This window comes from Hemitrygon akajei, chromosome 2 (assembly GCF_048418815.1).
Source record: "Hemitrygon akajei chromosome 2, sHemAka1.3, whole genome shotgun sequence".
Taxonomy (NCBI): Eukaryota; Metazoa; Chordata; class Chondrichthyes; order Myliobatiformes; family Dasyatidae; genus Hemitrygon; species Hemitrygon akajei.
This window is the reverse complement of record NC_133125.1, coordinates 79,915,542-79,934,783: the sequence shown is the minus strand read 5'-3', so window position 1 is coordinate 79,934,783 and position 19,242 is coordinate 79,915,542. Positions and strand designations below refer to the sequence as shown.

Below are 19,242 nucleotides of genomic sequence, written 5' to 3'. Positions count from 1 at the left end.
ATGATGGACGGCTGTCTGGTTTCACTCCCCAAGTCAAAGAGGTTGCTCCTGAATGCCAGTCTACACACTATGTCATACACAGGGAAATTCTGGCTAGCCAAAAAATGTCACCTGATCTTAACAGCGTATTGAGTGACGTTGTTGAAGTTATCAATCACATCGCAGCAAAAGCCCTTAACTCACATCTGTTTGAGCAGCTTTGCAAGGAAATAGATGCAGAGCACAAACGCCTTCTCTTACACACTGAAGTCAGGTGGCTATCAAGGGGGAGAGCCCTGGCCAGGGTTTTTGAGTTAAGAGAGCCACTACAGAGATTTCTTTCAGGAAAAAAGTCACCACTGGCAGCACACTTCTGTGACAAGGAGTGGATAGCAAAACTTGCTTATCTGTGTGACATCTCCAACCTGAACTCAATTTGTCACTTCGGGGAGAATGACAACTGTCTTCAAGTTGGCAGATAAAGTGTCTGCTTTCAAAGCCAAACTGGAACTGTGGGGAGGGCAGTGGACAGGGGCATATTTGACATGTTTCCAATATTAGCTGGGATTTTGAGAGACTGAGGCTGCACCGTCCTTCTCACAGCTGGTGCGCAATCATCTATCTTCGCTGTCGACAGAATTCGAGCGTTACTTCCCAACCGCAAATGACCCAAGACATGCAAAGGAATGGATCCGTGACCCATTTGTGAATGTCCTCGGTGAATCATCTATGTCAGCGTGCGAAGAAGATCAACTCCTTGAGCTTGCAAATGACAGTGGGCTGAAAAGTATGTTTGACATAACATCTCTGCCGGCATTCTGGATCAAAGTCAAGGCTGAATATCCTGAGGTAGCCACGAAAGCACTGAAAACGCTGCTTCCATTTCCAACATCATATCTCTGCGAATTGGTGTTTTCTGCAATTAATACAATGAAAACTAAATTGGGGAATAGACTGGACATAAGGAACCCTCTTCAAGTATCGCTATCTCCCATCACCCCTCAATGGGACCATCTTGTTGCAGGGAAAGAAGCCCAGGGCTCCCACTGATTCAATGATATTGGTGTGTTGCAATGATTTTATATGTTCATATGAGGAAAATATGCGCTGTGTGTTTAATATCCAAATATAACTTAAAATGTTATGATGCTATTGACTTATAAGTGACTTATAGTTGACTTAACACTATATTCATGCGACAAAAATATGCGCTGTGTGTTTAATATTAAATTTGTTAGATAAACCCTTTTAGAAATGAAATTGAGTGCATTAGCCACTTTTAAGTGACTTATAGTTGACTTATCACCTACAAACGTTTGTATATTCTGGTTGTGATTAACACCCCTCCCGCCCCCGTCGGCTGGTCTGCAAGAATATTGTCAATATTAAACTGGTCCGCAGTGCATAAAAGGTTGGTGACCCCTGATATAGATGACAAACTACAAAGGTTCAGCACTCCAATCAGAGAGGCAACCATCTACTACCCCTCTCTGGCTTCTGCCACAAAACTAATCTCCAATCCAATTTATTACCTCAGCTTGAATGCCAAGCAATTGAACCTTCTTGACCAACCTCCCATGGGGGACCTTGTCAAATGCCTTGGAGAAGTCCATGTAGACAATATCCACTGTATTGCCTTCATCAACTTTCCTGGTAACATCCTTTAAAAATTCTTTAAGTTTGGTTAGACATGGCTTACGATGTGGAAAGTCATGCTGACTACCCCTAATCACTCACTGCCTATCCAAAAACTAATATATCCGGTCTCTCAGAATGCCTTTCCCACTACTGATGTCAGGCTCACTGGCCTATAATTTCTTGGATTATTAAACAGCAGAACAACATTAGCTATTCTCTGGTACCTGACCTGCCGCTAAGGTTGATATAAATATCTCTGCTTCGGCCCCTGTAATATTTGCACTTGCCTCCTACAGTGTCCGGGGGAATACTTCGTTAAGTCCTGGGGATTTATCCACTTCAATTTGTTTCAAGACTGCAAACAGCTCCTCCTCTGTAATCTGTATAGGGTCCATGATATTGTTGCTGCTTTGCCTCACTTCCATAGACTCCTTGTCTGTCTTCTGAGTAAATACAAATGCAAAATATCTAAGTAAGATCTCCCCCAGCTCTTTTCATTCCATGCATAGATTACCATTCTGATCTTCCAGAGGACCAATTTTGGCCCTTGCTATCTCTTGCTCTAATCATATCTGTGGAATCCCTGAGGATTCTCCTTCACCTTGTCTGCCAAGGAAACCTGAGGTCTTCTTTTAGCCCTCCTGATTTTTTTCTTAATTATTCACTTGCATTTCTTATACCTCATTTATTTCTGCCTGCTTATACCTGTTCCACACCTTCGTTTTTTTCTTACAGGGCCTCCAAGGTTCCCTAAACCTGGTATCTTGTATTCTTCTCTAACAATGTCCTCTGTCCTCTGCAACTGATCAAAGTACTGTCTTGAAGTAACATCAGACGTAATCTTCACCGTGTAGGAGAGTGGTCCAGTTCTTAATCTTTCCAGATACCCACATTTGATCATCTCTCTAGTCCTTCGCCAGGACTGCTGGTCCAGGAGTGAAACATCAGAGCTCCTTGTTTGAGAAGCTCTTAATTTGTCTCAGATGTTTGTCCTGCATACTCCTTCTGAGATTGCTTTGAGGATATGCACATCGGAGCAAGGGATGACCCAGGATCAGCATAGCTGGTGAGTTGTTGGTTGTGGAGAGTACTGTATTGCAGTATACAAGGAGGAAATTAGTGAGCTTCTGATTCAGTTTTATAATGTATTCTGCTGACATTGCTCATACTGTATTCTTTAGGCAAACTTTCCACCAAGCCATTTGCAGATGTAATATGTTTTACTCAGGAATGACTCAAATGGTTTTGCACAAACTGTGTCTGTTGTCACTGACTAAGTGTTCTGGAACAACAGTCTTTGAGAAAAGGTCTATCAACACATCAACTGTGTGCAAGGCTGTAGTGGATGCTATTGCAAACTCTTCTAGCCACTTTGTAGCTGCATCCACTCTACCAATAAATTTGTGCCTATGAATGGTCTGACAAAATCCACATGAATCCGCTGACAGGGTAATGCAGACCACCCCCAGGAATGCAGAGTACCTGCTTTTGGCATCTTCTAGACATGTTGGAATGCTGAAAAGTGCATAGCAAGCTGCTTGATCTGCTGATCTATCCCAGTCCACCGGACAAAGATTTGAGCCAATGCATTCATCTTGACCACACCTAGATGATCCTCCAATACTTTAGCTCTTATCTTGGATGGTACAACAACTTTCAATCCCACATGAGGTAATCTCATCAAGGGCAAGTTCATTAAGCACTGGTAAAAATGGGAAAACCTGGACTTCTTCACATTCTAGCCATTTTGGGTTGCCATATAAACCTGAGACAGTGTGAGGTTGTTTCAGGTTTCCCCTTTGATCATCTCGGTGATAATAGGGAGACCTTTGATTTGTATTAGGGCAAGTACCTCAAGAGTTCTGTATTCTTTTGTAATTTTTTTCTGACATTTCCTTTTCCAAGAGTAAATGGGACAACCCATCAGCATTTCCATGGTTAGTTGTCCTCTTGAATTCGAACTTGAAATCGTGTCCTCCAAGAAGCAGAGCCCATCTCTGCATTCATGCTGCTGTTGAAGGAACACACTTCTGTGGATTGAAAATTGAAACCAGTGGTTGATAAATAGTACAGTAATGAGGGTAAACACTCTCTCATGCAGGTAGTGGTTGAAGCCTCTAACATCCAAAACCAGAATCAAGGCCTATCTGTCAATATGTGCATGAGTTTTCTCTGCAGTGGTAAGGGAACATAATGCAAAGGCGATGGGGCATTCACTTACATCACTCATAACATGTGACATGTTTGTAAGGATCCACTCAAACTTGGAAAGAATTTCTTCAGTCTTCATGTGATCTAGCTCACTGGCTACTTTGTTACGGATAATATAAGGAATCAGACGGCGTTTGTCAAGCTTGGGTGCAGCATTTTCATTTAATACTGTTTTATCTTCAATATGTTTGAGTTTCCCAATGTCATCCATGACTTTCAGTTGTCTCTAATGCAGGGGATGTGGCATGCAAACAGTGGATGGATTTACAATCAAGTTTTCATTTTCTCAGCCAATCATGGCCCACAATACTGACCCTTCTGTTTTTATAACATACAAACCCAATGTGTCTTTTTGATTGTTGTATTTCATTGTTCTGAATATCATTCCCATGGGAATTATCTTTTTTCCCATATAAGTTCTTAATTCGATATGTCATTTTGTGAATGACAGAAACAGTCCAGCCCATTTTAATTAATTTACCATCAGATCTGTTGTAAGCCATATTACTTGTCTCTTGTTAGTTTTCACATTGTAAATCTTAAGGCTACTCAGTCCTGTGTTACTCTCGTCATTGTCAGATTTTTCATCAAACACATGCAAATTAGTGCTCTTTCAGAAAGTGCAACTTGACTTTTTATCTTTTTCTCTTCCCTGTGCAGTCATTTATTTTGTCTGTCTGACATATTCTTTGTATGTGTCCTACTTTGTTGCATTTTTTGCAAGTTTTGTGTTTAAACTTTCCTTGGCCTGTTGTATGTCAACCCCTGCCACAACAGTAACACAATTTGTTAGTTCAGGCTGGTTTCTGTTTAAACCTTGCAATTTTGTTCACATTCATTTTCATTCCTGACTGCAACTCAGTTGTGTCCCTGGCTGCTGTTTCCATTGATACAATGATTTCAACTGCTTTTTAAAAAAATGTGAGTTATGCTTCAGCTAGAAATCATTTTTGAGTGCTTTCTTGTAAGATTCCACAAACTAAATTATCTCTCAGTGACTAAATGATTAAGCCCATCACTTAACTGACAATGCTTGGGCAATTTCTTCTATTCAGCTATGAAAACTGAAATGGACTCCCATTCATTTTGATTCTGCTTATGAAACCTAAAGTATTTTGCATTCAACAATAATTTTGGTTCTAAATTTTCCTGCATCACATTTAAAATATCAGCAAAGATCATTTCAGCTGTTTTGTTTGGAGCAGTTATACTTCTAAGCAAACTGTATGCGTTTCCATCAATTGCACTCAGCAAGACTGGCTTTTCATCAGCTATTTCATTTACATCCAAATACTGTTCAATATACATCATCCAGTTATCTGTCAATCAAACACGTCTATCTTTCTGACAAAGGCAGTCATTGTTTCAGTTTTTTCATATTATTATCACCTGGTGTTATCTGTTTATGAACCCATGGCTGTACTCTTTGCTTTTTATTTAGTCAGTTTTCTGCCTTTTTAAAAAAAAAACTCAAATGTTTCTCTCCTCTTCTGAAATACGAAATGTTGCATTTCAATAGGCAGGCAATCATCTTGAATTTGTTTTAAAACTTTTTCATCGCAACTGCTATGTTTCATAACTCCAGAAACTACACAAAAGAGAAGCATAGGAGCTGGGATACTTGGCATCTGTTTTCCTTTTTTTTAGTGAGGCACTGACGTGGTGGAATAATGACATACTATATGTCATTCATGCATAGCAGTCTCTGGAATTTACAGAGAATAGTACAAAGAACAAACGAGCAAAAAAATAAATCTATGGAGCAGCAGTTCTGTGGGCACATTAATGAAAAAGGTCAGAGAAGAATGGCCAGATGTTTCAAACTGGTAGGAAGGTGACAGTAACTCAGATAACCATGTTACAACAGTGGTGTGTTGAAGAACATCTCGTACCTCAAAGTGGATGGGCTACTACAACATGTCACTTTTCAATGGTCACTTTTCTAGATACAGAGGTACAGTACTTAATGAAGTGGCCTCTGAGCACTCCAAGTAATCTTCTCCATTTTCTTCATTTCATCATAATGCCAACTACACTATTTTACACACACACACACACACACACACACACACACACACACACACACACACACACACACACACACACACACACACACACACACACACACACACACACACACATTGTTTCCCTCCATTTGGGAATAAGAATATTTAGAGTTCATGTTGGTATTTAAGGTAAACACAAAAGCTACCAACTGCATACTTTTAATCAGTCAGTGATAATATATTTTCAATTAAAAGGGGCTGTCTGCAGGTATATTTTAAAGTAATGTGGCAATAGTGTGTTTTTATGACACATGTATCTTTTTGATATCCAATGGCAACCATATGGCAAGATTTTAACAGCTGGAAAACATTTCAATTTTCCAGCTGACAAGTTAAAACACTACCAAACTGCCAACAACTTTTGATCAGAAACACAATGTTCATTATTCTAGACATTATTTGTTATGACATCAAATCAAATCTGACACTCACACCTCACCATCACCCAACCTCTTCAGTGTTTAGAACTGTAAAAAGCACACAATCTTTTGCAAAGTGGTTTAATTTCAAATAGATAATCTGATTAATTAACAGAACAAATTCTGTGATTATCTGCATATTTGGACTTATGGAAAAGACTCAGTAGAAATGAAAATTATTTCTTAATTGAATAGGTTATTGGTGTCATATTGTTAGTTTCCATTATTCTAGCTTAATTGTGGAAGTGAGGTAACCATTGTGCAAAATTAATACATACAAAATGTTGGAAATATGAGGTGTTGCTCCTCCAACCTGAGAGTAGCCTCATCGTGCCAGTAGAGGTCATGGACTTATATACTGGAATGGGGATCAGAAATGGAATTTAAATGATTGGCCATCGGGAAATCCTTATTATTGCAGATGGAACGAAGATGCTCGACAAAGCGTTTCCCCCAACCTATGTCTGCACTTCCAATCTAAGAGTGGCCTCCTCTGTTACTACTATGATGAGGCCTTTCTCAAAATGGAGGAGCAACACCTCATATTCCATCTTGGTAGCTTCCAACCTAATTACATGAACATCGATTTCTCCAACTTGTGGTAATTTTCCCCTCCCCCTTCCTTCTTCATTCTCACTCTGGGTTCTCCCTACGTTTTCTCTTCTCCTCAACTGTCTCATCATCTCCCCCTGGTGTCCCTCCTCTTTCCTTTTGTTCTATGATCCACTATCAGCTCACATTGGAATCTTTCTTCTTCACCTATCACCTCCCAGTTCCTCATTTCATTCCCCCTCCCAACCTAACTGGCTTCACCTATCACCTTCTAGCTTATACTCCTTCCCCTCTCCTCACTTCTTATTCTGGCTTTTTCCCTTTTCCTTTCTAGTCCTGGTGAAGGGTCTTGGCCCAAAATGTCAACTGTTCCTTTTCATTGATGCTTCCTGACCTACTGAGTTCCTTCAGAATTTTATATGTTTTACTCTGGATTTTCAGCATCTGCAGGATTTCCTGTGTTTATAATTGCACAAAATTACACATGACCACTTTGAATTCATCATTAGTCTTAACCTGACTTAGGATATCCCTTTATTTTTTTTTTACAAAAGAACTGTGAAACCTTTACACAAGAAGATACTACAAGAATTCAGAACACATAACAAGACCTTACAAAGCACTTGTTATAAACATATGTAAGGCTGTAGCCATTATTTTAAATCCAGCATCATAGCACTTCAGTCACATTCTAGAAATGAAACAGATTTTCAATAGTATAAATTGGTTAGTTGTTGGTTTTAAATGTTAGTGATGCTATTTAGTAGATGATGACCAACTGTATAATAAAGGGCAGGTTATGTGTTATAATTATAGAGTTTAAATAAAAAACTAGCTACCCACAGTGGACTATTACACTTTTAAGTGCTGATGTTATTAATAATTACAATTGATTAATTAGGCCACAAATAAGAAAGTGTACATTTCTGGTTATCACTAAACGACATGGAGCCACAGCACTAGAGAGAATACAGAATAGATTTATAAGGAAGTTACCGGTGATTATTTATTTATTTTATTTAGAAATACAGTGCAGAACAAGTCCTCCCAGCTCTTCAAGCTACACCACCCAGCAACTCTGGATTTAACCCTAGCCTAACCACAGGACAATTTATAATGACAAATTATGCTACAAACCAGAGTTCTTTGGACTTTGGACTGTAGGAGGAAACCAGAGCACCAGGAGAAAACCCATTCCACAGGGAGGATGTACAGACTTCTTACAGATGATGTCAGACTGGGACTTCGAACTCTGACACCCGAGCTGTAATAGTGTCATGCTAACTGCAATGCTACTGTGGTACCATATGCTCATGAGTACAGTCTGGTTAGGCTGGGATTGTTTTCGGTGGAGTGTAGGGGACTGAAGGAGGTTTTAATAAAGCTATAGAAAATTGTGATCAACCTTGGCTAGTTAGACTGAAAAAGGTTGGTTACTTTTGCAGATAAGTCAGTATCTAGGGAGTGCAGATTTAAGTTAATAGGTTAAGAAGATTAAAGTGGAGTTGGGAAAATATTATTTCACTTAATGAACGCCAGAGATCTAAAACTCGCTGCCTGAGAGGGTGATGAAGGTAGCAACTCTCACCTGGGTGAGCACTTGAAAAATCATAACTTGCAAGGCATTGGAATATGTAGTGGATTAACCTTTTATCAAACAAGGACACGATGGGCTAAAAGGCTCTTTTCTGTGCCATCACTTCCCAGTCTTCTATGAAGACAGTTTATATTTCTTATTTACTTACGGAATGGTAATGAAAAATGATTAATTTCCATTTCAGGTACCCAGTTAATCTCAGTTTAAGCAGGTCAACTCTTTGAGTGATTATGCACAAAGTTTGAAGTTAATAACTCATCTCCTTCTACATTAGGCCACAAACTTATCAGTCACCCCTGATGAGTTATTAACTGAGGAGTTATTAACTTCAGACTTTGTGCATAATCACTTAAAGAGTTGAACCGCACGTGCATGTAACGAGAGCTGTATAACATCTCCTTCTACCATAGGCCATGAACTTATCAATCACCCCTGCTGTGGACACTTTCTGGACATTTGAATTTGTATGCTCCATGACTGCTTGACTAAGTATGTAAATGTAGGAGGGGACTATGTTGAAAGATAAATGTGCTAGGTTTTCTAAAATTGACTCCTACCTTGGGCCACGAACTTTATCAATTGCCCCTCGTAAATTTCAATTCCACTGATTCTGTGGCCTCTCTAAATCAGAGCACCTTCTTTATTCCAATTGGATTGCGATTGCGACAATTTGAAATGGCCAATACATATTAATTGATTTTCAGCCTAGTGTTCCATAGTTAAATGCTGTTTTTTTAAAAATTTAATTGCATTGTGCAGGAAACACAATCTTATCAAACATTTCTACTCATAGTGAAACTGCAACCATCCAAATGCACCATAGATAGGTTGTAAGCATGATAGCATGAGCTGCTTTTGTCTTGATTATTCTAGTTCTTTGGGGAAATAAAATCACGCCTTTCTATCAACTGCACTAATCGTATTTCTACTTTTCCTAACCATTTACAGCCAAGCACAGATTGGAAGTGTGTTATTGAAATACCAATTCATTGCAGAACAGAGGAATCAACTGAACCTGTCACCTGGAAGAATCACAAAAGATCACTGAATGAAGAGCTCTTGCTACTGAGGTCTTATAGGTAGAAATAACATCTAAATTCCTAACGTCAGATTATTCCAACAGTGGGATCTGATGTAGTTCCAGCTTCTTTGTAAATTATTCAACTGCAGTGGTCAATGTATAAAATAATGCATTGTAAATAAATAGGATTATTGGCTTTGGGCCAATTAAAACAAGTTTCAACATTCAATAGCTGCTTCTATATCCTTATTTAATTCTAAAAAAAAATTACACCTCCACTCCCCTGAGCTCACCCACCATTAACAAGAAAACATAACTTCTGCCTATGTGAACTGCACATTTCCTGGAGCCAATGTTTGGCCAATTAGTCTGAAGAATTTACGGTGAACTTATAGCAGGCAGCAAATCCAGTCTGTTGGCGTTTTCTGCTGTTGCAACTGTCGAAATGAGGAGGGGCTTCCATTGCTGTCAGATGAAATATTCTTTTGTGCTCTCACTAACACAGTCATTGGCATTGGTCCTCAGTGTGGCATCTGCAGTCTCGGCATATTCCACCTCCTTTGTTTCGTTGGTGCGGTACGTGCCTTTGTGCTTGTACAACAAGCGTCCCATGATGGCCGTGATGCAGAGGGTGACAAAGATCACCACTGCTATCACACCTGCGGGTGAGAATGAAGGAGTCAAGTTATAGGAGCAGGCACAGCAGCAGGCAAGACAGTCTCATTGACAACCAACTAGGTAATGCAAATACAAAAGTGGGCACAATGCTTTGGGTATAACTTGCTGAAAATTAAGTAAGGAATTTTTTTTCTGTGAATATCAGAATCAGATTTTTCACAAGAATGGTGTACAGGAAGACCCTCTTCCCCTCTCCCGTCAGATTTCTGAGCGGTCCATGAAAACCATCTCATAATTTCTCTGAGCAAACACGAGGAAATCTGCAGATTTGTGGACCTGTACTCTTCCAGGTTGAAGAAGAGGGCGGGGAACATCATAAAGGACTCCTCCCATCCTGCGCACGGACTGTTTGATCTGCTTCCGTCTGGTAGGCGCTTCAGATCCCTCCAGACTAAGACTAATAGGCACTGGAGAAGTTTTTTCCCTACTGCGGTCACTTTGCTGAACAGTTAACTGCCGGTTAACTGTCGGCTAACTATTACTTGGATTGCACCACCTGTATGTATAATCTATATTTTCATTTATATTTATCATTATTATTGTTATGAGCAGAGAGACAACATCTGCCGGAAGTAAATTCCTTGTATGTGCATAGGTACTTGGCGATTAAAGTCTGATTCTGATTCTGATTCTGATGCTGGAAATTCAAACAACAACACACACAAAATGCTGGTAGAACACAGCAGGCTAGGCAGCATCTATAGGGAGAAGCGCTGTCGACGTTTCGGGCCGAGACCCTTCGTCAGGACTAACCGAAAGGAAAGATAGTAAGAGATTTGAAAGTAGTGGGGGGAGGGGGAAATGCGAAATGATAGGAGAAGACCGGAGGGGGTGGGATGAAGCTAAGAGCTGGAAAGGTGATTGGTGAAAGTGATACAGAGCTGGAGAAGGGAAAGGATCATGGGACGGGAAGCCTCAGGTGAAAGAAAGGAGGTGGGGGGAGCACCAGAGGGAGATGGAGAACAGGCAAACAACTAAATATGTCAGGGATGGGGTAAGAAGGGGAGGACGGGCATTAACGGAAGTTAGAGAAGTCAATGTTCATGCCATCAGGTTGGAGGCTACCCAGCCAGTATATAAGGTGTTGTTCGTCCAACCTGAGTTTGGATTCATTTTGACAATAGGGGAGGCCATGGATAGACATATCAGAATGGGAATGGGACATAGAATCAAAATGTGTGGCCACTGGGAGATCCTGCTTTTTCTGGCGGACCAAGCGTAGGTGTTCAGCAGAATGGTCTCCCAGTCTGCGTCGGGTCTCACCAATATATAAAAGGCCACACCAGGAGCACCGGACGCAGTATACCACACCAGCTGACTCACAGGTGAAGTGTCGCCTCACCTGGAAGGACTGTCTGGGGCCCTGAATGGTGGTGAGGGAGGAAGTGTAAGGGCAGGTGTAGCACTTGTTCCGATTGCAAGGATAAGTGCCAGGAGGGAGATCGGTGGGACGAGTGGACAAGGGAGTCGCATAGGGAGCGATCCCTGCAAAAAGTAGAAAGGGGGGGAGGGAAAAATGTGATTGGTAGTGGGATCCCGTTGGAGGTGGCGGAAGTTACGGAGAATTATATGTTGGACGTGAAGGCTGGTGGGGTGGTAGGTAAGGACAAGGGGAACCCTATCCCGTGTGGGGTGGCGGGAGGATGGGGTGAGGGCAGATGTGCGGGAAATGGGAGAGATGCGTTTGAGAGCAGAGTTGATGGTGGACGAAGGGAAGTCCCTTTGTTTAAAAAAGGAAGACATCTCCTTCGTCCTGGAATGAAAAGCCTAATCCTGAGAGCAGATGCGGCGGAGACGGAGGAATTGTGAGAAGGGGATAGCCTTTTTGCAAGAGTCAGGGTGGGAAGAGGAATAGTCCAGGTAGCTGTGAGAGTCTGTAGGCTTATAGTAGATATCAGTAGATAGGCCGTCTACAAAGATGGAGACAGAAAGATCAAGATAGGGGAGGGATGTGTCGGAAATGGACCAGGTAAATTTGAGGGCAGGGTGAAAGTTGGAGGCAAAGTTAATGAAGTCAACGAGCTCAGCACGCATGCAAGAGGCAGCGCCAATGCAGTCGTCGATGCAGTGAAGGAAAAGTGGGGGATGGATAGTACAAACACGAGACTTGAACATGGACTGTTCCACAAAGCCAACAAAAAGGCAGGCATAACTGGGACCCATACGGGTGCCTATGGCTACACCCTTGGTTTGGAGGAAGTGGGAGGAGCCAAAGGAGAAATTATTGAGAGTAAGGACCAATTCCACTAGACGGAGGAGGGTGGTGGTAGAGGGGAATTGGTTAGGTCTGGAATCCAAAAAAAAACGAAGAGCTTCGAGACCATCTCGGTGGGGGATGGAGGTATATAGGGACTGGATGTCCATGGTGAAAATAAGATGGTGGGGGCCAGGGAACTTAAAATCATTGAAAAAATTCAAAGCATGAGAAGTGTCACGAACATAGGTGGGAAGAGATTGAACAAGGGGGGATAAGACAGTGTCAAGGTATGCAGAAATGAGTTGAGTGGGCAGGAGCAAGCTGAGACAATAGGTCTGCCTGGACAGGCAGGTTTGTGGATCTTGGGTAGGAGGTAGAAACGGGAAGTGCGGGGTGTGGGAACTATGAGGTTGGTGGCAGTGGATGGGAGATCCCCAGAGCTGATAAGGTTGGTGATGGTATAGGAGACAATGGCCTGGTGCTCCTTAGTGGGATCATGATCAAGGGGTAAATAAGAGGAGGTATCAGAGAGTTGTCACTGTGCCTCAGCCAGGTAGAGGTCAGTACGCCAGACAACAACAGCACCCCCTTATCAGTAGGTTTTATAGTGAGTTTGGGATTGGTGCAGAGGGAGCGGAGAGCAGAGCGTTCGTTAGGAGTGAGGTTGGAATTGGAACAGAGTGTGGTGAAGTCAAGATGGTTGATGTCCCGTCGGCAATTAGCAATAAAGAGATCCAGAGCAGGTAGAAGACCAGAGCGGGGTGTCCATGAAGAGGAGGAGGGTTGAAGACGGGAGAAGGGGTCATCAGTGGGTGTAGGAGAGTCCTTGTCAAAGAATTTCTCTTTTGATTGTTTTTTGCCAACTACAGTGGTTTTTTTTGCCTTGCACTGTACTGCTGCTACAAAAGCTGCAAAATCCACAACACATGTTAGTGATAAGAAACTGAGTTTGGTTCTGATTCTGTAGGAGATCAACATTTTATGGGAAGGAGGGACTTTACTTCAAACCAGCTTTTTTGTATTGTTATTATCTTTGCTTCTTTCCATCCCTTCCTCTGTGAAACTTAGAACAAATTTACTATATCAACTTTGCAGCTCTGATGGAAAAATAACACCCTAAAAATTTAATTCAGATTTTCATTTCACAGATGTTGTCTGACCTGTTAAGTTTTTTCCAGTGTTTTCAGTACCTAATGTACATTTCTAGCGTTTTGCCGGAGGGTAGTGGTGAAAGCAAATACAATAGTGGTGTTTAAAAGGCTGTAGATAGATACATGTACATGCAGGGCTTGGAACTATGGAACATGTAAAGGTTTGGCATTGTGTTTGATGCAGATTATTAGGAGGCAAAGGGGCATCAGTGTTGTACTGTTCTATGTCATATTTTCTATGAAATAAATTGTACTGACTCATAAGATGTGTCAGGGTGAACTGCACCCCTGGAGCAGGTTTCATTTATTGAAATGGGCCATGCCATCTTCTCATAGCTACCATCAGGTTGGAGGTATAGAAGCCTGAAATTCTATGCAACCAAGTTCAAAAGCAACTCCTTCCCTCTAATCATTTGGTCCTTGAACCATCCTGCACAATCCTGCACTACTTTAGGATAGCAATACTTATGATCATTTTTCACTACAATAGATACTTCTTGATTTTGCTCTTTCTTTGAAAAATTGTGCATGTTGTATTTAACTCAGGTCTTTCTTATGAATGCTGTGTCTATAATACTGTAAATTTTTGATCACACTTGTCCATGCAAATGACAATAAGCTCGACTTTGACGTGGCTCTGTAAAGGAGAATATTTGGGGTGTCTTTTCCTCATCTGGGCTCTCTCAGCTAATAACGGTGAACTGAGCTGATGTTGAGGTTTGAACTGTGAAAGGATTGCTTGGCTAGTTTGATTTTGCAGGCTCCAAATGCAAAGTGTCTCTCTCTTAGAGGGTCCATTATTGGCCACTTAGTCAATGCCTCCTTCCTCTTTTTTTAACCTGGGAGATGATACTACTGGCATTCTGCTAGAACTTGCCTTTCAAAGCTTCTTTATCTACCTGTTCTTCTTGGCTAGGCTCAGTTTCAGCCTGCGTTGCATGACCCTGAGCTTTGGGGCTATTAATTTCCTCACCACTGAAAATGATTTGCCAGCACAAGGCATATAATGATAAAGTTTCCACGCCTACTGGGCCTTCCCACAGGTAGCTCTTTACCCTAGTAATACCTTCAAGCACAAGCAGCTCTTTACCATAATACCTTCAGTCACAGGAGGCTCTTTTCCCTAATAATACCTTCAGTCACAGGCAGCTCTTTACCATAATAATACCTTCAGTCACAGGAGGCTCTTTTCCCTAATAATACCTTCAGTCACAGGTAGCTCTTTACCCTAATACCTTCAGTCACAGGCAGCTCTTTACCATAATAATACCTTCAGTCACAGGTAGCTCTTTACCCTAATACCTTCAGTCACAGGTAGCTCTTTACCCTAATACCTTCAGTCACAGGTAGCTCTCAGTGATATGTCCATAAGATGATAAGACATAGGAGCAGAATTAGGCCACTTACACGTTGAGCCTCCTCCACCATTCAATCATAGCTTATCTTTTTACTCCTTCTCAGCCTCACTCTCCATCCTTCTCCCAATAACCTTTAATGCTGTGTCCAATCAATAACTTACCAATCTCTGCCTTAAATACACCCAATGACCTGGCCTCCACAGCTGCCTGTGGTAACAAATTCCACAAATTCACCATCCTCTGGCTAAAGAAATTTCTCCATATCTCTTTTTGGAATGGACGCCCCTCTATCCTGAGGCTGTGCTCTTTTGTCCCAGACTCTCCCACCATGTGAAACATCCTTTCCACATCTACTCTGTTCAGGCCTTTCAACATTCAAAAGGCTTCATCCTTCTAAATTCCAGTGACTTCGCCATCAAACGTTCCTTATATGATAACCCTTTCATTCCCAGAATTATTCTTGTGAAGCTCCTCTCAACCGTCTCCAATTGCAGCACATCTTTTCTTAGATGAAGAGTGCAGAACAGTTCACAACACTCAAGATGAGGCCTCATCAGTACCTTTTAAGCCCTCAGCATCACATTCATGCTCTTCTAGACCTCTTGAAATAAATGCTAACATTGCATTTGCTTTCTTCAGCGCTGATTCAACCTGCAAGTTAAACTTATGAGTGTTCTACACAAGGACTCCCAAGTCTCTCTGCATCTCAGATTTTTGTATTTTCTCCCCACTTAGAAAGTAGTCTGCATATTTATTTCTACTACCAAACTGCATGACCATGTATTTCCCAAGATTGAATTTCATTTGCCACTCTCTTGCCCATTCTCCTAATCTGTCTAAGTCCTTCTCCAGCCTACCTGTTTCCTCAACACTACCTGCCCTTCCAGCAATCTTTGTATCATCTGTAAATTTGGCAATAAAGCCATCTATTCCATCATCTAAATTATTGATATACAGTATTAAAAAGAAATGGCCCCAACTCCAACCCCTGCAGAATACCACTAGTCACCGGCAGCCAACCAGAAAAGGATCAATAGACAATAGACAATAGGTGCAGAAGTAGACCATTCGGCCCTTCAAGCCTGCACCGCCATTTTCAGATCATGGCTGATCAACTACAATCAAAACCCGGTTCCTGCCTTGTCCCCATATCCCTTGATTCCCCTATCCATAAGATACCTATCTAGCTCCTTCTTGAAAGCATCCAGAGAATTGGCTTCCACTACCTTCCGAGGCAGTGCATTCCAGACCCCCACAACTCTCTGGGAGAAGAAGTTTTTCCTTAACTCTGTCCTAAATGACCTACCCCTTATTCTCAAACCATGCCCTCTGGTACTGGACTCTCCCAGCATCTGGAACATATTTCCTGCCTCTATCTTGTCCAATCCCTTAATGATCTTATATGTTTCAATCAGATACCCTCTCAATCTCCTTAATTCCAGCGTGTACAAGCCCAGTCTCTCTAACCTCTCTGCGTAAGACAGTCCAGACATCCCAGGAATTAACCTCATGAATCTACGCTGCACTTCCTCTACAGCCAGGATGTCCTTCCTTAACCCTGGAGACCAAAACTGTACACAATACTCCAGGTGTGGTCTCACCAGGGCTCTGTACAAATGCAAGAGGATTTCCTTGCTCTTGTACTCAATTCCCTTTGTAATAAAGGCCAACATTCCATTAGCCTTCTTCACTGCCTGCTGCACTTGCTCATTCACCTTCAATGACTGATGAACAAGGACTCCTAGATCTCTTTGTATTTCTCCCTTACCTAACTCTACACTGTTCAGATAATAATCTGCCTTCCTGTCCTTACTCCCAAAGTGGATAACCTCACACTTATTCACATTAAACGTCATCTGCCAAGTATTTGCCCACTCATCCAGCCTATCCAAGTCACCCTGAATTCTCCTAACATCCTCATCAAATGTCACACTGTCACCCAGCTTAGTATCATCAGCAAACTTGCTGATGTTATTTTCAATGCCTTCATCCAAATCGTTGACGTAAATTGTAAACAGCTGTGGTCCCAATACCGAGCCCTGTGGCACCCCACTAGTCACCACCTGCCATTCCAAGAAACACCCATTCACCGCTACCCTTTGCTTTCTATCTGCCAACCAGTTTTCTGTCCATGTCAATATCTTCCCCCCGATGCCCTGAGCTTTGATTTTACCCACCAATCTCCTATGTGGGACCTTATCAAATGCCTTCTGAAAATCGAGGTACACTACATCCACTGGATCTCCCCCGTCTAACTTCCTGGTTACATCCTCAAAAAACTCCAACAGATTAGTCAAGCATGATTTACCCTTGGTAAATCCATGCTGGCTTGGCCAAATCCTATCACTGCTATCTAGATATGCCACTATTTCATCCTTAATAATGGACTCTAGCATCTTCCCCACCACCGATGTCAGGCTGACAGGTCGATAGTTCTCTGTTTTCTTCCTCCCTCCTTTCTTAAAAAGTGGGATAACATTAGCCATTCTCCAATCCTCAGGAACTGATCCTGAATCTAAGGAACATTGGAAAATGATTACCAATGCATCCGCAATTTCCAGGGCCACCTCCTTTAGTACCCTAGGATGCAGACCATCTGGACCTGGGGATTTGTCAGCCTTCAGTCCCATCAGTCCCTTCAGTCCCATCAGTCTTCTCAGTCACTTTTATTCCCAGTCACTGCAAATGCTCTAACCATGCCAGTAACTTTCCTGTAATACCATGGAGTTCTTACTTTGGTATGCAGCCTCATGTGTGGCAACTTGTCAAAGACCTTCGGAAAGTCCAAATATACAACATTCACTGCATCCCCTTTATCCATCTTACTTGTAATGTCCTCAATGAATTCCAACAGGTTTGTCAGGCAAGATCTTCCCTTAAGGAAACCATACTGACTTTGTCCTATCTTGTCCTGTGTCACCAAGTACTCCATAACCTCATCTTGAATAAATGTCACCAGCATCTTCCCAACCACTGAGGTCAGGCGAATGGTCTATCTCCTTTCTGCTGCCTTCCTCCTTTCTTAAAGATGAGTGACATTTGCAATATTCCAATCCTCTGACACCATGCAAGAATCTAGTGATTTTTGAAAGATCATTACTAATGCCTCCACAATCTCTACCACTACCTCTTTCAGAACCCTAGGGTGCAGTTCATCTGGTCTGGGTAACTTAGGTACTCTGAGGTCTTTCCACTTATTGAGCACTTTATCCCTTGTAATAGTAACTGCACTCACTTCTCTTCCCTCATACCTTCAACATCTGGCACACTGCTAGTGTCTTCTACATTGAAGACTGATGCAAAATGCTCATTTAGTTCATCTGCCATCTTCTTGTCCCCCGTTATTATTTGTCAGGCCTCATTTGCTAGAGGTCCTATATCCACTCTATCTCTCTTTTATTTTTTTAAAGATTTAAAAAGTTTTTACTATCCACATTGATATTGTTTGCCTGCTTGCATTCATATTTCCTCTATGTTCCCGCTAATTTTTGCTTTTTGTATGCCCTCTCTTTTGCTTTTACATTTGCGTTGACTTCCCTTGTCAGCCACAGCTGTACTATTTTGCCATTTGAGTAATTCTTTGTTTTCAGAATACATCTGTTCTGCACCTTCCTAATTTTTCACAGAAACTTACACCTTTGCTGTTCTGCTGTCATCCCTGCCAGCATCTCCTTCCAATTTACTTTGGCCAACTCCTCTCTCATACCACTCTAATTTCCTTTACTCCACTGAAATACTGCTACGTCAGACTTTACTTTCTCCTTGTTAAATTTCAAATTGAACTCAATCATATTGTGATCATTGCCTCCATAGGGTACTTTTTCATTAAGCTTCCTAATTGCCTCTGGTTCATTACATAACACCCAGTCCAGTACAGCTGATCCCCTAGTAGGCTCAAAGACAAAATGTTCTAAAAAGCCGTCTCATAAGCATTCAACAAACTCACTCTCCTGAGATCCATTACCAACCTGATTTTCCCAATTGGACCTGCATGTTGAAATCTCCCATGATTATCATAACATTGCCCTTTTGACACACCTTTTCTATTTCCCATTGTAATCTATGGTCCACATCCCAGCTGCTGTTGGGAGGTCTGTATATAACTGTCATCAAAGTTCTTTTACCCTTGCAGTTTCTTAACTCAATCCATAAGGATTCAACATTTTCCGATCCTATGTCACATCTTTCCACCGATTTCATGCCATTCCTTACCACCACGGTCTACCTTCCTATCCCTCCGATACAACATGTAACTTTGGACATTCAACTCCCAACTACAACCATCCTTCAGCCATGATCCAGTGGTGGCCACAACACCATACCCGACAATCTGTATTAGTGCAAGAAGATCATCCACCTTATTTCTGATACTCCA

The 19,242-nt window shown here is 41.7% G+C and overlaps 1 protein-coding gene across 2 annotated transcripts in view; it reads right to left on the bottom strand.

The window, feature by feature from the left end:
- Window positions 1–7,401: 7,401 nt before the first annotated feature.
- The window catches only part of LOC140714284 (contactin-associated protein-like 5), a 1,700,882-nt gene continuing 1,689,041 nt past the window's right edge, over window positions 7,402–19,242 (bottom strand). For both annotated transcript variants that reach the window (XM_073025370.1, XM_073025379.1), the window contains one exon: window positions 7,402–10,142. In XM_073025370.1, coding sequence (XP_072881471.1) covers window positions 9,952–10,142 — 191 coding nt within the window. In that variant the 3' untranslated portion in view covers window positions 7,402–9,951. The remainder of the gene's footprint in view (window positions 10,143–19,242) is intronic.